The sequence below is a fragment of the Zalophus californianus genome, chromosome 1 (assembly GCF_009762305.2).
Source record: "Zalophus californianus isolate mZalCal1 chromosome 1, mZalCal1.pri.v2, whole genome shotgun sequence".
Taxonomy (NCBI): domain Eukaryota; kingdom Metazoa; phylum Chordata; class Mammalia; order Carnivora; family Otariidae; genus Zalophus; species Zalophus californianus.
The window spans coordinates 11,027,041-11,048,324 of record NC_045595.1 but is presented as its reverse complement, the minus strand read 5'-3'; the positions used below and the strand labels follow the sequence as shown (position 1 = coordinate 11,048,324).

At 41.9% G+C, this 21,284-nt stretch overlaps 1 protein-coding gene and 1 pseudogene across 1 annotated transcript; both read right to left on the bottom strand.

Moving 5' to 3' along the window:
* Positions 1-8,022: 8,022 nt before the first annotated feature.
* Positions 8,023-8,915, bottom strand: LOC118356800 (olfactory receptor-like protein OLF4). The gene is given in 2 exon segments (XM_035726545.1): positions 8,023-8,828; positions 8,831-8,915. Coding segments are annotated over 2 exon segments (831 nt in total). The 5' UTR covers positions 8,856-8,915.
* A 9,104-nt stretch (positions 8,916-18,019) lies between these two features.
* On the bottom strand, positions 18,020-18,575 carry LOC118356797 (annotated as a pseudogene).
* Between the last annotated feature and the right edge of the window lie 2,709 nt (positions 18,576-21,284).

The window sequence follows — 21,284 nt, the reverse complement described above, 5'->3', positions numbered from 1 at the left end:
AAGAGGCATGGGTCCCCCAGCCAGACTTAGGAACCCAGAAATAACAACCGTGTTGTGGCCATCCAAGGTTTCACATGCTGAAGCTCTGCAGCAGAGGAGATATTTACAGCTCTGTGTCTGCTCATTAGGCACTGTTTCCATTGTTACTCCCACCTCAGAGCACTGCATTCCCAGTGGGCAACTGGTCTGGACAGAAAGGCAACTTTTCCTGCTGATATTTTGTTCCTGGGAGGCCAGATTAGAAGTCAAGTGAATCCATTTTTTTTTTAATCCTCTTTCTCATGAATTTACCTGCCTTCCAGAGTTCTAACCTCCTTGACTTTACCTTAACTCTGAGATACTGAATTTCTTTAGTTGATGGTTTACTTTACCATTTACAGCTTTAGGGTGATTTTAGTAAATAGACTCCAAATGGTCGAAAGACCTAAACGTGCAAGAGGAGTCCATCAAAACCCTAAAGGAGAACAGAGGCAGCAACCTCTTCGACCTCAGCCGCAGCAACTTCTTCCTAGAAACATCGCCAAAGGCAAGGGAAGCAAGGGCAAAAATGAACTCTTGGGATTTCATCAAGATAAAAAGGTTTTGCACAGCCAAAGAAACAGTCAACAAAACCAAAAGACAACTGACAGAATGGGAGAAGATATCTGCAAATGACATATCAGATAAAGGGCTAGTATTCCAAATCTATAAAGAACTTCTTAAACTCAACACCCAAAGAACAAATAATCCAATCAAGAAATGGGCAGAAGACATGAACAGACATTTTTCGAAAGAAGACATCCAAATGGCCAACAGACACATGAAAAAGTGCTCAACATCGCTCGGCATCAGGGAAATCCAAATCAAAACCTCCATGAGATACCACCTCACACCCGTCAGAATGGCTAAAATTAACAAGTCAGGAAATGATAGATGTTGTCGGGGATGGGGAGAAAGGGGAACCCTCCTACACTGTTGGTGGGAATGCAAGCTGGTGCAACCACTCTGGAAAACAGTATGGAGGTTCCTCAAACAGTTGAAAATAGAGTTACCATACAATCCAGTAATTACACTACTGGGTATTTACCACAAAGATACAAATGTAAGGATCCCAAGGGGTACGTGCACCCCAATGTTTATAGCAGCAATGTCCACAACAGCCAAACTGTGGAAAGAGCCAAGACATCCATCGACAGATGAGTGGATAAAGAAGAGGTGGTATATATACACAATGGAATATTATGCAGCCATCAAAAGGAATGAGATCTTGCCATTGCAACAACGTGGATGGAACTGGAGGGTGTTATGCTGAGTGAAATAAGTCAATTGTCAATCAAAGAAAGACATGTATCCTATGACCTCACTAATATGAGGAATTCTTAACCTCTGGAAACAAACTGAGTGTTGCTGGGTTGGTGCGGTGTGGGAGGGACAGGGTGGCTGGGTGATAGACATTGGGGAGGGTATGTGCTATGGTGAGTACTCTGAATTGTGCAAGACTGTTGAATCACAGATCTTTACCTCTGAAACAAATAATGTAATATATGTTAAGAAAAAAAAATAAGATACCAGGAGGGGAAGAATGAAGGGGGGGAATCGGAAGGGGAGACGAACCATGAGAGATGATGGACTCTGAAAAACAAACTGAGGGTTCCAGAGGGGAGGGGGATGCGGGGATGTGTTAGCCTGGTGATGGGTATTAAAAAGGAACGTTCTGTGTGGAGCACTGGGTGCTATGCACAAACAATGAATCATGGAACACTACATCAAAAACTAATGATGTAAGGTGTGGTGATTAACATAACAATAAAAAATTTTAAAAAATTTAAGGAGGGCTCCTGGGTGGCTCAGTTGGTTCAGCGACTGCCTTCGGCTCAGGTCATGATCCTGGAGTCGCGGGATTGAGTCCCACATCGGGCTCCCTGCTCAGCAGGGAGTCTGCTTCTCCCTCTGACCCTCTTCCCTCTCGTGCTCTCTAGCTCTCATTCTCTCTCTCTCAAATAAATAAAAATATCTTAAAAAAAAAGTTTAAAAAAAATTTAAGGAAAAAAATGACATTTATACACACACACAACACAGACACACACACACACATACACGCATATATATATAATGGCAATGCAATATACATGGCAAGATTTCATTCTTTTTTATGGCTGAGTAATATTCCATTTTATTATATATATAATAAATGCAAATTTATATATATGATAGTAATATATATAAATACAAATTTATAATACATGATAGTAATATATTAATACTAATATATAAATCATAATTTATAATATGTGATATATAAAATATATATTTATTTATTATATAAATAAAATGGAATATTACTCAGGCATGACAAGGAATGAATTCATGCCATTAACGATGAGGTGGACAGAGCTAGAGTGTATTATCCTAAGCAGAATAAGTCAGTCAGAGATATACAAATACCATATGATCTCACTCATGTGTGGAATTTAAGAAATAAATGAACAAAGGGAAAAAGATAGAGGCAACCCAAGAAACGTTCTTTTTTTTAAGAATTTATTTATGTATTTGAGAGAGAGTGAGAGAGAGAGCATAAGAGGGGGAAGGTCAGAGGAGAAGCAGACTCCCTGCTGTGCAAGAACCCTGATGAGGGACTCGATCCCAGGACCCTGGGATCATGGCCTGAGCCAAAGGCAGACGCTTAACAGACTGATCCACCCAGGTGCCCCCAAGAAACAGAGTCTTAACTATAGAAAACAAACCAGACGGGGGGGATGAGGCTGGGGGAGAATGGGTGATACATGTGATGGGGACTAAGGAGGGCAGTTGTGATGAGCATCAGGTGATGTATGGAAGTGCTGAATCATTATACTGTATCCCTGAAACTAATAAAACACTGTATATTAATTATACCTCAATTAAAAAATTTTTAAAGAAGAAATAAAAAATGAATGTAAAAAAAGATGAAAAGATAAAAAGATTAGCTATGATTGTCCAGGTGGGACAAACGTAATCACAGCAGTCCTCCAACGTTGAGGGAGACAAAACCTATGGCATCAGAGAGACTGAAAATGCTGCCCTGCTGTCTCTGAAGGTGGAGGAAGAGCCATGAGCCCAGGAATGCAGGTGGCCAGCAAGAGGGACTGGAATTGGAAAGGAAACAGATCCTTCCTTGAGCCTCCAGAAGGAGCTCAGCCCTGCAGACATGCTGTTATTAGCCCGATGAGACTGCTTCCCAAGCTTCTGACTGCAGAACTGTAAGAGCACGTATGTGTTTGTTTTAAGGAACTAGTGTGGGGATATTTCACAGCAGCGGGAGGAATCTCATATGGGCATAGTCATGAAATTATTTGGGAAAAATGAATTTAGGCCCCTCAATTCCTTCATCAGTTTCCCTTGGATAAGGGTGATTTATATCAAAAAAACCCACAGTAGATAGAAAGGAAATTTTAATATGATTTGGAGCTATTCTGCCCCATCAGCTAGTACAGTGAATTCTCTGTGGCATAAATATGAGAGTGGTTTGACTCCGAGGGCTTTGAGGTAGTGGCATTTGAAAGGAACTCATGATCAAAGTGAAAGTGTCTCACTGTAATTTAAATCTTTGTCTGTATTTCTGCATCCTTTTATTTCATGTTCATTCTTTTCAGTGCCATCCTCTCCAGTTTTCTCAAGATTCCTATCAACATAAAAGATGAAATCATAAATGCATCTGTGTATGTACACATGACAAACTTATTTGAAAGAAAATGCGTGCAAACACACACATATCCAAGACACCACCATTACCCTCAAACGTTTCACAGAGGTAAAATAGGAAGTTCCACACATTTTACTCATTCCCCACAACGTCCATATGAAGTTACGTTTAGAATCCCACATTACCTTCAGAAATAGGGAATATATGCTCAGGATCATTAAATTTTAGTAATTACCTAGCAAAGCAGTTAAAACGTACGCACGGTCTTAAATCATATACAAATAGAAACTTGCAACATGTACTCTTCGTTTTTTATGCAGGTCCTTGAATTCACCAATGTGTGCACTTCACATATGCAGGTTATTGTGTATAATTATACTCCAGTGATTTATTCAGTGAAACAAACCTAATGGTACATGTCTATGGGTAGGATCTTGAGCACAGGTAGCTGATTCTCACTTAAGAGGGGTGGGAGATAGAACTTCTAATGGGGAAGAAAGCCAAGTGTTAATTATGCATGTATGAACAACAGAATTGAATTTACATAATTCACAGGATAAACCATTTTTTTCTATGAGTAGGAGATTAACCTACATATGGAAATGTAATAATAAGAGCCCATAAAGTGGCTGAGTCTGAAGAGCACTCCAACCACACACGACATCATGGATGAGTTTAGAAAAAGAATCTAGACATTCACACCTGACTCCAGATCCATGAGGACCCAGCAGAGATCAGAAACGGTCCCCAGCATATAATTCCAGTTGATTGTAAAGGTATTATGATATCCCATTTGACAAGGACAACTTATTATACATCAAGAGTTGACGGACACCATAATCCAAGGGAACAGACCTGAGGCAATTACAACAGGTGGTCCTTTTTACTTGTGGCATATCTGACCTTAAGGAGAGCAGGCATGATCATTCTGTTATTCAAGTTTACTTCCAATGACTTGATGAACAAGTGACTATGTGTGGGCTCCTTTCTGGGTTTCTGGGAGGGTGTAAGAACTGGTGAGACATCCAGCTCTCCTGTGAAGCGTCCTCTGATCAGGCAGGTGGAAGAAATCTCTGAGCAGGAAGGACATACAAAATGGATGATGCTGATACTGTTCATTCACCATCGCTTGGCATTTTTGACAATTATTAGGAAAAAGGGGTTATTTCCTGTTACAATAAAAGAGCCATATTACCAGGTAGCATTGGAAGTTTTCAAGTAGATAGAGGAAAATAACTCGCCAATAAACATAGAACACACAAAGCAATCCTTCACCTCAATGAATAAACCCCCTCAGCTGTGGACACCGGTCTTCTTTGCTTCAATAAATCAATGCACAGGAAAAAGAAATATGTTGGATAGTAAGAAAACGAGGAGTTTGAAATGTTGCACCTTCCTATTTCTTAAATATTTTAATTTTTTAAAATTCCAGTATAATTAACATACAGTGTAATATTAGCTTCAGTTATACCATATAGTGATTCAGCAATCCTCTACATTATAGTGCTCATCAAAATAATCGTACTCCTAACCCCATCACCTATTTCACCCATTCCCCCACTCACCTCCCCTCTGGCAACAACCACTTTGTTCTCCATCTCTCATTGTTTTGTTTCTTAAATCCCACATATGAAGGATGCCTATGTGGCTCAGTTGGGTAAGCATCTGCCTTCAGCTCAGGTTATGATCCTGGGGTCCCGGTATTAAGCCCTACATTGGGCTCCCTGCTCAGCGGGGAGTCTGCTTCTCCCTCTCCCTCTGCCACTCCCACTGGTTGTTCTCTCTCTCTCTTGCTCTCTCTCTCCCTCAAATATATGGATAAAATCATTTAAGAAAACTCCACATATGAGTGAAATTATATGGTATTTGTCTTTCTCTGACTAACTGATTTCACTTAACATTATACCCTCTAGATCCATCCATGTTCTAAATGCTTACATCAAAATAAAAAGTTTCTACACAGCAAAGGAAACAATCAACTGTCAGGTTTGGCCAGCAAACCCTGGGACGGTGAATGAAAAGATTACTCTAGACACCTTAGTAGGAGAAAGGAGAGGGCCTGGGGACCAGATGCTCTAGTGGCGAAAGGTCTCGAGCCAGACTCTGCCTCCACCTTTATTGTGAATGTTATCAATATAACAAGGGCATAAGAAAAACAAGAAGGAATGTGAAGCTGTAATAAGCAAGACAGTGGCATTGAGAGTATCGTGTGAATAAAACAAGCTGTGCTTGGGATGGACATGTTTCTCCTAAGTCAAGCATTTACTCCCTGGATGAGGGCATTGAGCCGCAATGAGAATCTGGCTGTTTTCAGCCCAGAAACCCTAAAGGGGCCCAGTTTTCCAGACACTCCTTCTTTGCTTTTCAACCTGTCTCATCCAGGGAGGCATGTGTTTATTAAATCTTCTTTATCAAGACTCTATGAATTCCCACAGGCAACAAAACAAAAAGACCACCCACTGAATGGGAGAAGATATTTGCAAATTATACATCCAATAAGGGATTAATATCCAAAATATGTAAAGAACTTATATAAATCAACACCAAAAAATTAATAATAATTCAATTAAAAAATAGCCAGAAGACATGAACACAAATTTCTCCAAAGAAGACATCAGGATGATTAACAGACACATGGAAAGAAGACATCCAGATGATCAACAGACACATGCTCAACATCACTCATCATCAGGGAAATGCAAATCAAAATCACAATGAGATATCACCTCACACCTCTCAGAATGGCTAAAATTAACAATACAGGAAACAACAGATGTTGGCGAGGATGTGTAGAAAGGGGAACTCTCTTGCACTATTAGTGGGAATGCAAACTGGTGCCTCCACTCTGAAAAAGAGTATGGAGGTTTCTCAAAAAATTAAAAATAGAACTACCCTTTGATGCAGGGAATCACACTCCTGGGCATTTACCCACAGAAAATGCATCTTCACATTTGAGGTCATCTCTGACACTAAGAACATATCAGGTCAATCTATTCAAATTTATCTTTCCATGTAGACTCCACTGGGAGATATATTTCTTCTAATCACTGTTTACCAGTGGCCATGTTAGGCAATGGGGACACCTAGGCAGATAATAGCAAAAAAAGAGTAGTTTTAATGCACAGTAGCAAGTTTGTAGAGAAAGTGCCTGACATTAAGCTTTTGATTTCTGAGGCATCCATTTCAAGGACAACCATGTTGAATAAATATGCCAGGTGTGGGACACTATTATCAGAGAAGTAGCTCTTCAGAAAGCCCTGGAAAACCCCAATACTGACACATGAGTAATCATGCTTTCCCTCTGTGCCAGAGTTTCACTCTTATGCTTTAAACTTGTTAATAAAGAATGTACCTGCCAACCACTAGCCACTCTGCTCATGGACCTCAATAAAGGCGGGGCTCCAGTTGTAGGCTGTCTCTCTCTTGCTCTGATTCTCTGCCCCCCTAGACCTTTCTGGCTCTGCCCTCCAGGACCTGTGAGTAATAAACCTGGTTGGGTTAGAGTTCTCTGATGGTTGATGCTGAGGCATGTCTTGCAATCACAATAACCCAAGGGCAGGCGCAGCCACAGCAGAGGCTCTGGTCAGGGAAGCATCTGTGGGAATGTCCACAAGCACAAGGGTGCAGGGGAGTGCCCGGGCTTTCCTAGCCTGAGCATCCTTGTAAGTAGCCAGAGACTTAAAGGGAACAATGTTAGAGTCCACCTTATAAGGAAGAAGAGTGAAGGTAGTGATGTAAAAAGATGGACAGACTTTAGGTGAAAACTGTGGCTTTGTATTTTCATCTACATTAAACTTATGTAAGGGGTATAGTTGCCAATTACAGTTTCTTCCAAATGAAGAATATAACTCATGATTATTGTCTTGGGAAATCTAAGGACAACTTATTTGGCTTGGTATAAGGTCATTTGAAATGAAATTATTTTTAAGAAATCTAACTTGCCACATATAAGATATAGAAATTTCCCACTATTTTTGACCAAGATGGGGAAAATATTGGGATCATATGAAAATGGACAAAGGGAAAACTGTGTGTATATCAGACAGAGCAGAAGCTTAAAAAAGTAAGAAGGGCACGTGATCTGATGAACACTGGGTGTTATACACAACTAATGAATCATTGAACACTACATCAAAAACTAATGATGTCCTATATGTTGGCTAATTGAACTTAATTAAAAAAAAGAAAGTGAGTGACTTAAATGTATAGAGAAGTTGAATTGAAACAAATGGAAATTTCAGGGAATATATAGAAGGAGCAGATTCTACTCCCACAGCTTGTTCAAAAAATGGCAGTTCCTGGCTCTGAGGCTGTGAGCCCTGCAATCACGGGCACTTCTTCAGCCCCAGGACAATTTGCTCTTATATCACTGGAACCCCAATGATTCTTTTCAGAGCCCTCTTTATGTCTCTGTTCCTCAGGCTGTAGATGGAGGGGTTCAGCATGGGCGTGACCACCATATACATCACTGAGGCTACTGCACTGGAGTGGGAGCTCTGGGGAGCAGCAGAGCTAAGGTACACTCCTAGGCTTGTACAGTAAAATAAGGAGACAACGGAGAGGTGAGATGCACAGGTGGAGAATGCTTTGTATTTCCCATGAGCTGTTGATATCCCAAGTATGGAGGAAACTGTCTTACAATAAGAGTAAAGGATCCCAGTGAGGGGACCACCAGCCAGCAGCATAGTTGCAAAATACATCACAATGTCATTAAGAAAGGTGTCCGAACAGGCAAGTCGGACCACCTGATTGATTTCACAGAAAAAGTGGGAGATTTCCACCAATATACAGAAGGACAGCCATGACACCATTAAGCTTTGTAATAAGGAATTCAGGGCACTCATGATCCAGGACACCAAAACCAGCAGTCCACAGAGCTGGAGGTTCGTGATGACCATATAGTGCGGGGGGTGAAAGATGGCCATGAATTGGTCATAGGCCATCACAGCCAGGAGAAAGGCATCTAATCCTGCGAAGAGTAGGAAAAAGTATATCTGAATGATACAACCTTCATAGGTTATGGCTTTGCTCTGAGCCTGGATGTTCCACAGCATCTTGGAGATGGTGGTGGTGGCGAAGCAGATGTCTACAAAGGACAGGTTGTCCAGGAAGAAGTACATGGGGGTGTGGAGGTGGGAGTCAAAACTGACAGCAAAGATGATGAGCAGTTTCCAAACACAGTGATCAGGTACATGGAGAGGAAGAGCCCAAATATGAGGGGCTGCAGTTCTGGTTCCTCTGAAAATCCCAGAAGAAGAAACTCTAAAATTCCTGTATCATTTCTTGGTTCTATGTGGTCGAGGTGACTACCAGGGAACAAAAAATAACATGACTAATTTTTTCAATAATGAACAGTATAAATATCATTGAAATTATACAATTTCTATTTTACATTCAAACGTGAATATACAGGGGTGCCTGGGTGGCCCAGATGGTTGAGCGTCTGCCTTCGGCTCAGGTCATGATCCCAGGGTCCTGGGATCAAGTCCCGCAACGGGCTCCCTGATGAGCAGAGAGCTTGCTTCTTCCTCTCCCTCTGCTTCTCCCCTGCTCATGCTCTCCCTTCTCTCTGTATCTCTATGTCTCAAATGAATAATAATTTTAAAAAAGTGAATAGGGCGCCTGGGTGGCTCAGTCGTTAAGCGTCTGCCTTTGGCTCAGGTCATGATTCCAGGTCCTGGGATCGAGCCCTGCATCGGGCTCCCTGCTTGGTGGGAAGCCTGCTTCTCCCTCTCCCACTCCCCCTGCTTGTATTCCCTCTCTTGCTGTGTCTCTCTCTGTCAAATAAATAAATAAAATCTTTAAAAAAATTTTTAAAAAGTGAATATACATAGTTTTTGTATGGAACTTGTCCCCTGTTGGGACAGCCCCCCTCATGCCAGCTCTGAATAAAAATGCACATCCCACACATGGCCTGTTCACTAAGTACTCCTGTGTTCTATACGTTCAATGAGAAATTCTGTCACATGTTTAAGGAATAAACTTGAGTACTGACTAACCTCCAGGCAAAGACTGTAGGTGTCAAGAAACAAGTCTGCACAGTTCAAGGATGGAGAAGATAAGCAAAGAAAGGATCAGAGAGAATATCAGAAGGTGACAGGTGCTATGAAGAAAAAGCCAGTAGAAAGGAAAGAGTGCACGGAGGTGTTATTTTTTTCTGGTTGCTCAGGTACACAGGCACACATTTACACAGAGGCTCCAAGGGGGAAACAGCAGGAAACACAAGGTTATCCAGGGAAATGTGTGCCAAACAGATGGAACAAACATTGCGAAGGCTTTAACAAAAGACTTGGGGTGGGCGCCTGGGTGGCTCAGTTGGTTAAGCGACTGCCTTCGGCTCAGGTCATGATCCTGGAGTCCCGGGATCGAGTCCCGCATCGGGCTCCCTGCTCAGCAGTGAGTCTGCTTCTCCCTCTGACCCTCCCCTCTCTCATGCTCTCTCTATCTCTCTCTCTCAAATAAATAAATAAATAAAATCTTTAAAAAAATAAAATAAAATGAGCTTTTTTTTAAAAAAAGAAAAGACTTGGGTTTTTTTAAATTAATTTTTAAAACTTGAGTGTGGTCGACACACTATGTTACATTAAATTTGGGTGTACAACACAGTGACTCAACAAGTTTAAACATTGCACCGTGTGGAGCTTCCATCTGTCACCACACGATGCTATTATGATATCGCTGACTATATTCCCTAGGCTCTGCCTTTTATTCCTGTGACTCATTCATTTCTTAACTGGAAGCCTGTACCTCCCACTCCCCTTCAGCATTCTGCTTTTTCGTTTGTTCATTTATTGTTTTAAAAAATCAAGGCTTAAGCTACGAGGAGGCAAGAGAGTGGAAGAGTAGGGGACCTCATTTCATCTGGTCCCTTGAATTTAGCTAGATAAGTATCAAATCATTCTGAACACCCATGAATTCAACCTAAGATGTGAGAAAAGAATATCTGGAACTCTACGAGCAGAAAAGCGACCACTTTCTGCAAGGTAGGAGGTACGGAGAAGTGAATCTGAGGGGAGATATCAGAAGATAAACAGTGGGGGAAGGGAGCCTCCCTAAGCCAGCTACCAGAAAGTGATACAGCCCTAGAGGGCCAAATCGGAACCCTTAGAAATCTGCTCCAGTGAGAGACGTCCCTGCCTGAAAGGTGCTCAGGTAGAAATGGGCAGAATTCTAAGTGGGACTGTGTGGTCTCAGGATTCCCAGAGTCACAGAATTAGTGGGGGTACCTGAGCTGGTACAGTTCCCAAGCATTAGAGTGGGGAAACTGGTTACAGTCAGCAAGCCCAGGAGGGGTCTCAGCTGGGTTTGTCATAAACTGTGAGCTGGGGCCAACTGGGAGACTGCTCTCCACCTCCGGACCCTGCAGAGGACTGGCATGTGGGGACCCTCTACCAATCCCAGGGAGGGGTGGGACGGTGATGAACATGGAGGCAAAACTTCTCACCAAGATACTAGTCAATAGGATCCAACAGAACATTAAAAGGATTACTCACCAAGACCAACTGGAATTTATTCCTGGACTGCAAGGGTGGTTCAACATCGGCAAATTATTCAGTGCCATACCACATTAATAAAAGAAAGGCCAGGAATCATATGATCCTCTCAACTGATGCAGAAAAAGCATTTGACAAAATACAACATCTTTTCTTGATTAAAACTCTCCAAATGTAGGTTAGAGGTAACATACCTCAATATCATAAAAGCCATCTACGAAAAGATCACAGTGAATATCATTCTCAATGGGGAAAAACTGAGAGCTTTTCCCCTAAAGACAGGAAGACAACAGGGATGCCCACTCTCACCACTATTGTTCACATTACTAGAAGTCCTAGCCCCAGCAATCGAAGAAATAAAAGGTATCTGAACTAGCAAAGAAGTCAAACTCTCACTCTTTGCAGATGACATGATACTTTATGTGGGAAACCCAAAAGACTCCACCCCCAAATTGCGAGAACTCATACAGCAACTCAGCAACATGGCAGGATACAAAATTAATACACAGAAATCAGTTGCTTTTCTATACACTAGGAATGAAATTGAAGAAAGGGAAATTAAGATATCGATCTCATTTACAATTGCACTAAAAATGATAAGATACCCAGGAATAAACCTAACCTAAGAGGTAAATGATCTATACTGTAGAAAGTACAGAACACTTATGAAAGAAATTGAGAAAGACACAAAGAGATGGAAAAACATTCAATGTTCATGGATTGGAAGAATAAATATTGTTAAAATGGTCATGTTACCCAGAGCAATCCACACATTCAATGCCATCCTTATCAAAATACCATCAACATTTTTCATGGAGCTGGAACAAACAATCCAAAAATTTGTATGGAAAAAGAAAGACCCTGAATCACCAGGGGAATGTTGAAAAAGAAAACCAAACCTGCGGGCATCACAATGCCTGAATTCAAGCTCTATTAGAAAGCTGTGATCATCAAGACAGCATGGTACTGGCACAAAAACAGACACATAGGTCAATGGAACAGAAGAGACAGCCCAGAAATGGACCCTCAACTCTATGGTCAACTAATCTTCAACAAAGCAGGAAAGAATGTCCAATGGAAAAAAGACAGTCTATTCAACAAGTGGTGTTGGGAAAATTGGACAGCCACATGCAGAAGAATGAAACTGGACCATTTCCTTATACCACACACAAAAATAAACTCAAAACGGTTGAAAGACCTAAACGTGAGACAGGAGTCCATCAAAATCCTAGAGGAGAACACAGGCAGCCACCTCTTCGACCTCAGCTGCAGCAACTTCTTCCTAGAAACACTGTCAAAGGCTGGGAAGCAAGGGCAAAAATGAACTATTGAGACTTCATCAAGATAGAAATCTTTTGCACAGCCAAAGAAACAGTCAACAAAACCAAAAGACAACTGACAGAATGGGAGAAGATATCTGCAAATGACATATAAGATAAAGGGCTAGTATCCCAAATCTATAAAGAACTTCTTAAACTCAACACCCAAAGAACAGATGATCCAATCAAGAAATGGGCAGAAGACATGAACAGACATTTCTCTAAAGAAGACATACAAATGGCCAACAGACACATAAAAAATGCTCAACATCACTTTTCATCAGGGAAATATAAATCAAAACATAATTGCGATACCACCTTACACCAGTTAGAATGGCTAAAATTAACAAGACAGGGACCAACAAACATTGGCGAGGAATATGGAGAAAAGGGAACCCTCTTACACTGTTGGTGGGAATGCAAGCTGGTACAGCCACTCTGGAAAAACAGTATGGAGGTTCCTTAAGAAGTTAAAAGTAGAGCTACCCTATGACCCAGTAATTGCACTACTTGGTATTTATCACAACAATACAAATATAGTGAAATGAAGGGGCACATGCACCCCAATGTTCGTAGCAGCAAAGTCCAGAATAGCCAATCTGTGGAAAGAGCCGTGATGTCCATTCATACCTACCATTTACATCCACGTGGATGGAACTGGAGGGCAATAAGCTAAGTGAAAAAAGTCAACCAGAGAAAGACAATTATCATATGGTTTCACTCATGTGGAATATAAGAAATAGTGCAGAGGATTATAAAGAAAGGGAGGGAAAACTGAATGGGAAGAAGTCAGAAAGGGAGACAAACCATGAGAGACTCTTTAATCTGGGAAACTAACTGAAGGTTTCTGAAGGAGAGCTGGGTGGGGGAATGGAGTAACTGGGTGATGTGCATTAAGGAGGGCACGTGATGTGATGAGCATTGGGTTGTATATGCACCTGATGAATTTGTGAACACTACATCTGAACTACTGATGTACTATATTTTGGCTAATTGAATTTATATAAAAAGAAAAACCAAAAAATTAAAAAAATAAAAGATCAAGGAGGCTCAAAAGAAAGCCAGTGCGTAGAGGGGAATGATCAAGTGAGAGAGTGATGAGAAGTGGTGGCTGAGAACGTTGAAGAATGGGGTGGCCTCCCTGGTAGTGATGAAACTTCATTACACAAGGAACTCCCTCCTTCACATGGTGTACCTCAAACAGGATCAATTTTGTTTCCATGGAATTATTGCATGGAAATGGTCTCCCTTCTTATTTTCATATATTAGGTAATAATCTGGCACCGGTATTTTAAGGGTCACATATAAGAGCAATGGGTTCCAGAACCCCTGCCTTGAGAAATTCTGATGTTACCCACACAAGGACACATACACACACACACTATGGCCTCCTGGGACCATGGCACTACCAGGATGTTCTCAACCCCAACCACAATAACTAGGCAAACAATAATATGAGGTAAGCTGACAACATCGCATTGTCTTTCCCCTAAAAATGTAAAACTTCATCCAAATTCCAATAGTTAAGTCTCCAATGAGCATGTGATCATGAGTCTCCAATTTAATATGTTCATTTTGTATCCAGTATTTAAAGAAACGTAAAAAAATCATTCCCAAAATTTTGAGGAAGAAATGTGGGGAGAAAGATCTAATAAGCTCAGGGGGCCCGTAGAAATGGTGAGGAGCAGTAAATGTCCTGGTTCTGGCAATATTCCAACCCCAGTTAAAGCACCTTGATGCCCAGACTAATAAAGAAGCAAAGGAAAATTTATCCAAAAGAAAAAAGTAGGGATGTCTTTACGGTTATCAAGACATCTTACTGATTGAACGTTGCACCAGAATAACAAGCAAAGGGAAGACACCCACAATTCACAAAGGAACTACACACAGTACAACAGAAGTGGGGGATTTTAAAAGATGATTTGCTAAAAGAACTTTTCTAAATGACATAAAATGCAAAACTTCTAATTAGAAACTCAGGTTTTGAATTTTGGATCTACTCATATTTCCTATTTGAATTTGGAGCACAACCAGACTGTTCCAAATGTTAATATCCTCCCCTAACTAGTAGGGCTAGAGATGTCCAACCTCCTCAGGTGGTTGACAGATTTAGTGAATATATGGAAAGAGCTTAACATAGTCCCTCCTGTTGATAACGAGTGCTGATCATTGGTGATGAGATTTGGCTGAGTTTTCTCGGATTGCTTCCCCACCTCTGGGTCCCCAATTCCACAGCCTTCTTTCAGCTCCTTGTTGGCTCTCCACCTACCACAGGGTGGCGCCCTCTAGCGAGTACTCACATTTACCCAGAGAGATCTTTCTATATTGCAGTTAAGTTACTGTCCAACTCCGCACCTTAACACCTTCCTGGTGACTCCCTGCTGGAGACTGAACCCCAAATTCTGTAGCTCCCAACACTTGGCTTGCCTCCCCTGACTGACCCTCCAGCTTCCCACTCACACTGTCTTGCCCACATCGATGTCACAAACACTGACCTTGAGTTGTAGCTTCACCTGAAGCCCCAATCTCCAAGGCTCAGAGCCTCCATACACAGCTGCCCTCTGCTTGGAGTCACTCCCTGGTCTGTTTAGGATCATTCACCTCCTCTCCATCTTCACAATCCCATCTCCTCTTTCAGACTCCAAGGACTCATCTCCTTCACTAACTTGTTTTTGTTTTGCTGGGCTTTTGTAACATTCACAAAAAAAAGGACACTTTCTCTTGCAATAATTTAGAAGTAGGGGTTATCAGGGTGTAATTTTTATTTAATTCTATGTCCGTTTTCCCGCTAGAATGTGAGCGCATGGGGCATGTTATAAATACCCCTGCCCTTTACCCCCAGACACAGTTTGGATAGGAACAGTAGGAATAAATACATATTGCATAAAGGAATGAGAGAATCTGTGCTCACAGAAGTTGCCAGTGATGAGAGAGAGAACAGAAGTAGGGAGTTACTAGCAACAGGAATGGAGGATGTGGGAGAGGAATATTTTCCATATTCTGAGCTTGGGACCATTTGTGGGTCAGGTTGTGGTTTGTAAGAATAAAATAGAATAGAATAAATAAGGCACAATAGGAAATATTAGAGTGCATCCTACGTAGTCAGGGTGCATAGCAAATCATTTTCGTGTAAGTTCAACAGACATTTCTTTTTTTTACATATAAATAAATTGACTAGAAATGAATGAGCTCACCCACCAACAAACACAATGGTCTCTTGGCCCTGGGCTCAGCTGGTTAGGCTTCCAGGTGACCTCAGGTAAAAGCTCTCAGCTTTCATTCCCTCTGAACCTTTCCTGAAATACCTGCTGAGCTCTGAGACTCACCGGGATGCGGTCTCTGAGAGGAAGGTCTCCATGTGGGGGTCCGAACTCCTTCCTGGATGTTTCATGGTGGAGACTGAAGCTCTGTTCCCAGACAGGATGGCAAGAAGTAGTGAAGCATGGGTCCCACAGTCAGACTTAGGAATCCAAAAGCAAAAACCATGTCTCCTCCAGCTTGAAACGGTTGAACGTGCTCAGAGCCTACAGCAGAGGAGATATTTATAGCTCCTTATGTTTGCTGTATCTGTTCCCTGTACCTGCTCATTCGACACATTTCCCGTTATTACTCCAACCCCTGAGTACATCACCCCATGGGAACTTATCTGGACTGAATGAAATTCTTCCCTGTAGATTCTCGGTTCCCAAGAGACCAGATAAAATTCAGGTGAATCCACTGTTTATTACTCCTCCCTGAACTCTCCTGGCTTCCAGAACTCTAACACTGAAACTTTCCACAGGCCTGAGTGAATGTTTTTTTCCAAAACTAAGACTGAGGAACCTGCTTTGACCATATTCTTTGGGTCTCCAAAACATTGACTTGTGGTGGGAGCACAACTCCTCATAGCTCCAGAAAATTGTTCTTCCTACTCCAACAAGTAAAAGTCTGTTCCTTTGCTATAAAACCACGGGTACAACAATCCTTGGATTCATAATTCTTTTCACAAATCAATTAGGAACTTTGTATGTTTCATACAGGTTAAAAGTTGATATTTAGTCTTTAACTTTTAAAACATTTGATATTATAAGAAATCTACTTGGACCATTTAAGGTATCATGGGCTGAACTCAGACTCTTATATGAATTCTCTCATTTATTTTGTGCAAAAGCCATTCTATGAGGAACATAAAGTGATGAGCCTTATTCCACATTTGCAGAAATGTACTTGGAAGGGTCGAGTGATCAACCCAGAATTATGATCTGGGTCATTATAATGTACTTTGATTGGAATGCAACCAGATAGGCCAAGGGTTCTCAACCAGGGATGATTTTTGCCTCCAGAGGACACTTGAAATTATCTGGAGAAATTTTTGACTATCATAGTGTGGGAACTGCTACTTTTAGGGTGCCTGAGACAGTCTGCATTTGTATCTAGCTCCCATTCATCTTGGTGTGTAGACACATTTGAGGTCAAGGCTGTGGTCCAGTGTCAGGGTTAGTTGTGTTCTTCTTCTCCCAGAATACCCCATCCACCTCAGGTCTGACTTTTGGTGCTCAAACAAGTTAACAAGTGTCTCTTTTCCCTCGTGACAGAAATTAAACATGTAAAGTCTTTGTTTCCTGTCCATAAAGTGGAGAAATTCCATTTAAGGATTTGGTCAGAGAACTTAGTAATATTTTAGAGCTCACAGAAAATTCCCTGGCACAGAGCGGGTGCTCCATCCACGAAGACAATTGTGACCATTTAAGTTCCACATTTCCTAAGCTCACAATGACACCATAAAAGGTCTGTTAGGATAGGAAGTGAGTCCAGGATTACTCTGCCTCTGGGACAGTTTTCTGGGTGGGTAGGGAATGAAGTGGGTGTCATTGGCAGCATCCTGAAAAACTGGGCACTCATCCCACACTCTCACATTCATTCCTGGGAGAAGTCCCCAAGATTCTGCTGAACATCCAGACTCACAGCAAAGCCATAACATAGGAAGGATGCCTCAGCCAGACATTTGATGTTAATGTAAATGTTGGATATTCATCCTTTCTGATGGCTGAGTAATATTCCATTGTATATATGGACCACATCTTCTTTATCCATTCATCTGTTGAAGGGCATCTCGGCTCTTTCCACAGTTTGGCTATTGTGGACATTGCTGCTATGAACATTGGGGTGCATATGGCCCTTCGTTTCAGTACATCTCTGTCTTTGGGGTAAATACCCAGGAGTGCAATTGCGGGGTCATAGGCTAGCCCTATTGTTTTAAGAAATCCAAACCATTACCGAAGATTACCAAGAAAATATCAGGGTGTAATACCAAGAACATACATCAAGTGTAAATGACTGGTTATAAAGTGGAAAGGGGAACCCAAGATATAATCTGAAGGAAAAGAAAGAAGACAAGGAAGACCCAAGGAGAGAACTGCTTTAAAATGTGTACACCTGGGGAAAAAATAAAAATACTGGATGAAGGAAGCTGGGATCTCTGGGCCTCCATATTGTGGGCCCAGCTACTCAGGAGAGTCCTGTAATGGGCCTGACAATGAGAGGCACCACCCTGCCAAGGAGCCTGCTCAGGCCCCCTTCATGTCCCTGTTCCTCAAACTGTAGATGAAGGGATTCAGCATGGGGGTGAAAATGATATTGTACATCACCGAGGCCACCAGACTCGTCCTAGTGGATGAAGTTGCTGCAGAACTGAGGTGGACCCCAAGGCCTGTGCCATAGAACAAGGAGACCCACATGTGGAAAAGGCTTTGTACTTGCCCACAGCTGAGGAAATGCTGGGTATGGAAGAATCAATTTGATAGTAAGAAGAAAGTATTCCATGGAAACGAATCACGGCTAGGTGCCCAATTGCAGAATACACCACTATGTTATTGATGAGGGTGTAAGAACAGGACAGCTTCAGGTCTTTCAGAAGATCACCAAAAAAAAGTGTGGAATTTCCATGTTTGTGCAGAAGGACAGCCTCAAAAGGGTCAAGGTCTCAAGCAGGGAGCCCATGACACTGATTCACCAGGACTCCAAGGTCAGCAGCTCACAGAGCTGGAGGTTCATGATGACCAAGTTGTACAGGGGTTGACCGATGGCCACAAAGTGATCATAGGCTTTAAATTGTCCAGGCATCCAAACACAATAAAAAAAAATATCTGGGGTGCCTGGGTGGCTCAGTTGGTTAAGCGACTCCCTTCAGCTTGGGTCATGATCCTGGAGTTCCGGGATCGAGTACCACATCGGGCTCCCTGCTCGGCGGAGAGTCTGTTTCTCCCTCTCACCTACTTCCCTCTCATGCTCTCTGTCTCTCATTCTCTCTCTCAAATAAATAAATAAAATCTTTAAAAACAAAAATCTGGCTGAGGCATCCTTCATATGTTATGGCTTTGCTGTGAGTCTGGATGTTGAGCAGAATCTTAAGGATGGTGGTAGAGGTGAAACAGATGTCTACAAAGGACAGGTTGGAGAGAAAGAAGTACATGGGAGTATGGAGGTGGGAGTCAGAGCTGATGGCAAGGATGATGAGCAAGAAATGACCATGTTGCTCCCTTAAAACAAATCAATTTATTTTCTGATAGTTCTGGAAGTCAGAAGACTGAAATAGGTCCCCCTGAGCTAACATCACTCTGTCTGCAGAGAAGAGTTCATTGTGGAGGTCTGGGGAGAATAGGTTTTCTTGCCTATTTCAGCTTTAGGGCCACCTGTACTCTCTGGTTTATGTCCCTTCCCTTTACCTTCAAAGCCAACAAAATAGCATCTTGAATTCTCTCTCTGACTCCAAGATTTCTGCCTCCCTCTTCCACCACTGCAGGACTCTTGTCATCTATTGAGCCCAGCTGGATAATCAAAATAACTTTATCCTGGGCCAGCTGACTAGCAATGTTAATCCCATTTGCAACCTAAATTCTCCCTTGCCATGACACAAGACATATCCAAAGATTCTGTAGTTTAAGATGTGGAAATATTCGGGGGACATTATTCTGCCGACTAAAGTGTTTTTCTGAGGTATATTTAATGTCTACTCAGGGGCCCTTCTTTGGAGAATCAAACACAATTGATCTCAACTCTGGGGTGAGTACTGAGTCTTTTCTCTCCAAACCACACAGGAAGAGGATCACATGGCTTATTTACTAAAATCACCCTAAAGCTGTAAATGGTAAAGTAAACCATCAGCTAAAGAAATTCAGTATCATCTCAAAGTTAAGGTAAAGTCAAGAAGTTACAATTCTGGAAGGCAGGTAAATTCATAAGAAAGAGGATTAAAAAAAAAAATGGATTCACCTGACTTCTAATCTGGCCTCCCAGGAACCAAGTATCAGCAGGAAAAGTTGCCTTTCTGTCCAGACCAGTTGCCCACTGGGAATGGAGTGCTCTGAGGTGGGAGTAACAATGGAAACAGTGCCTAATGAGCAGACACAGAGCTGTAAATATCTCCTCTGCTGCAGAGCTTCAGCATGTGAAACCTTGGACTGGCCACAACATGGTTGTTATTTCTGGGTTCCTAAGTCTGGCTGGGGGACCCATGCCTCTCTGCTTCCTGCTGTCCTGTCTGGGAACAGAGGTGCGGTCTCCAGCATCAACCATCCGGGGAGGAATTCAGACCTCCACATGGAGACTTTCATCTTAGAGACCCCAACCATTTCAGTCTGAGAGCTCAGCAGGTATTGCAAGAAAGGAGCAGAGAGAATGGAAGCTGAGAACTTTGACCTGAGGTCACCTGAGACTAGGTACACTCATTTATAATTAATTTACATAGTGTGTTAAAGAGAAGTGTCCATAGGACCCAGCAAAACAGGCATCGTTGATGATACATGGTGGGAATGGATGTCCTGTTGAATGAGACAGGGGAAGGAATGGGGGACCTAAAATAGTTCCAGTGGAATTAGAACATATCCGAGGAGTTTTGCAGCTAAGGGGAGCAGGAAATCAGAGTATTTGGCTTGGAGCATGGGTGGTGAACTGTTTAGGATGTGGTGGGTTTTGAACATGTTCTGTATTTATAGAAAGACCCAGACCCTTGCAGGTAACTCTTCCCTTGCGACAGCAGTTCCTGATATACACATTTCTCAGAACCTTCGCTCACACTGAGTATTCACATGGAAAAGTGTGTTTCATATGCAACAGGGGGTATGCTAACTAGCTTTACTTTGTAATACTTCATGACCAAAAAGTGTGTAAACGATGGAGGCATTTGTGAAACGCAGAGAAAACGCTCCCAAATCTGTTCAATGTTGAAAATAACTCATTTACTCACAGGAAGGAACAGTGCTATAAGCTTCCTACATGTGGTGACCAATGCTGTATCCACCCTAGGAGGATGGGTACTGCTGTCCCCACTCTCTGAGTGAGGATAGTCCCATTTGGAATGGATTGATTGTCTCTCCCAAGTTCCAACATTGTATATGTGGTAGATGTGATGTTCAAAACCTGGTTTTCTGATTCAAAAATTTGGCACTTAAATTATTTGGAAAAGTCTTTTATTATTTCATCTTTAAAAATCCCCTTCTATTGTTCTACATTGAGTACTACAGTGTGTATTTTCTGTTCTAAATTGCAGGTTTATTCCCTTTGCACATTTTTCTAGAGGGATATTCAATCAGTAAAATGTCTGACATCATAAAAAGCCCACTGTTTTCTTCTTTGGTTACACTGTTATTTTTCTGCTTTGTTAATTATTCTGGGCAGCAAGGGCATGTGGCAGGGGCTGGAAGGCTCCCAGCACTGGGGAAGCTTTCTGCCCATCACAGTCTCTCAGGAATCCCCTGAGTTTATTAGATCTGCTTTACCACTCGTGTCCATTTCTTTCCTGCGTTTTATGAACCTCCTTTTTGTTTTTTAAAG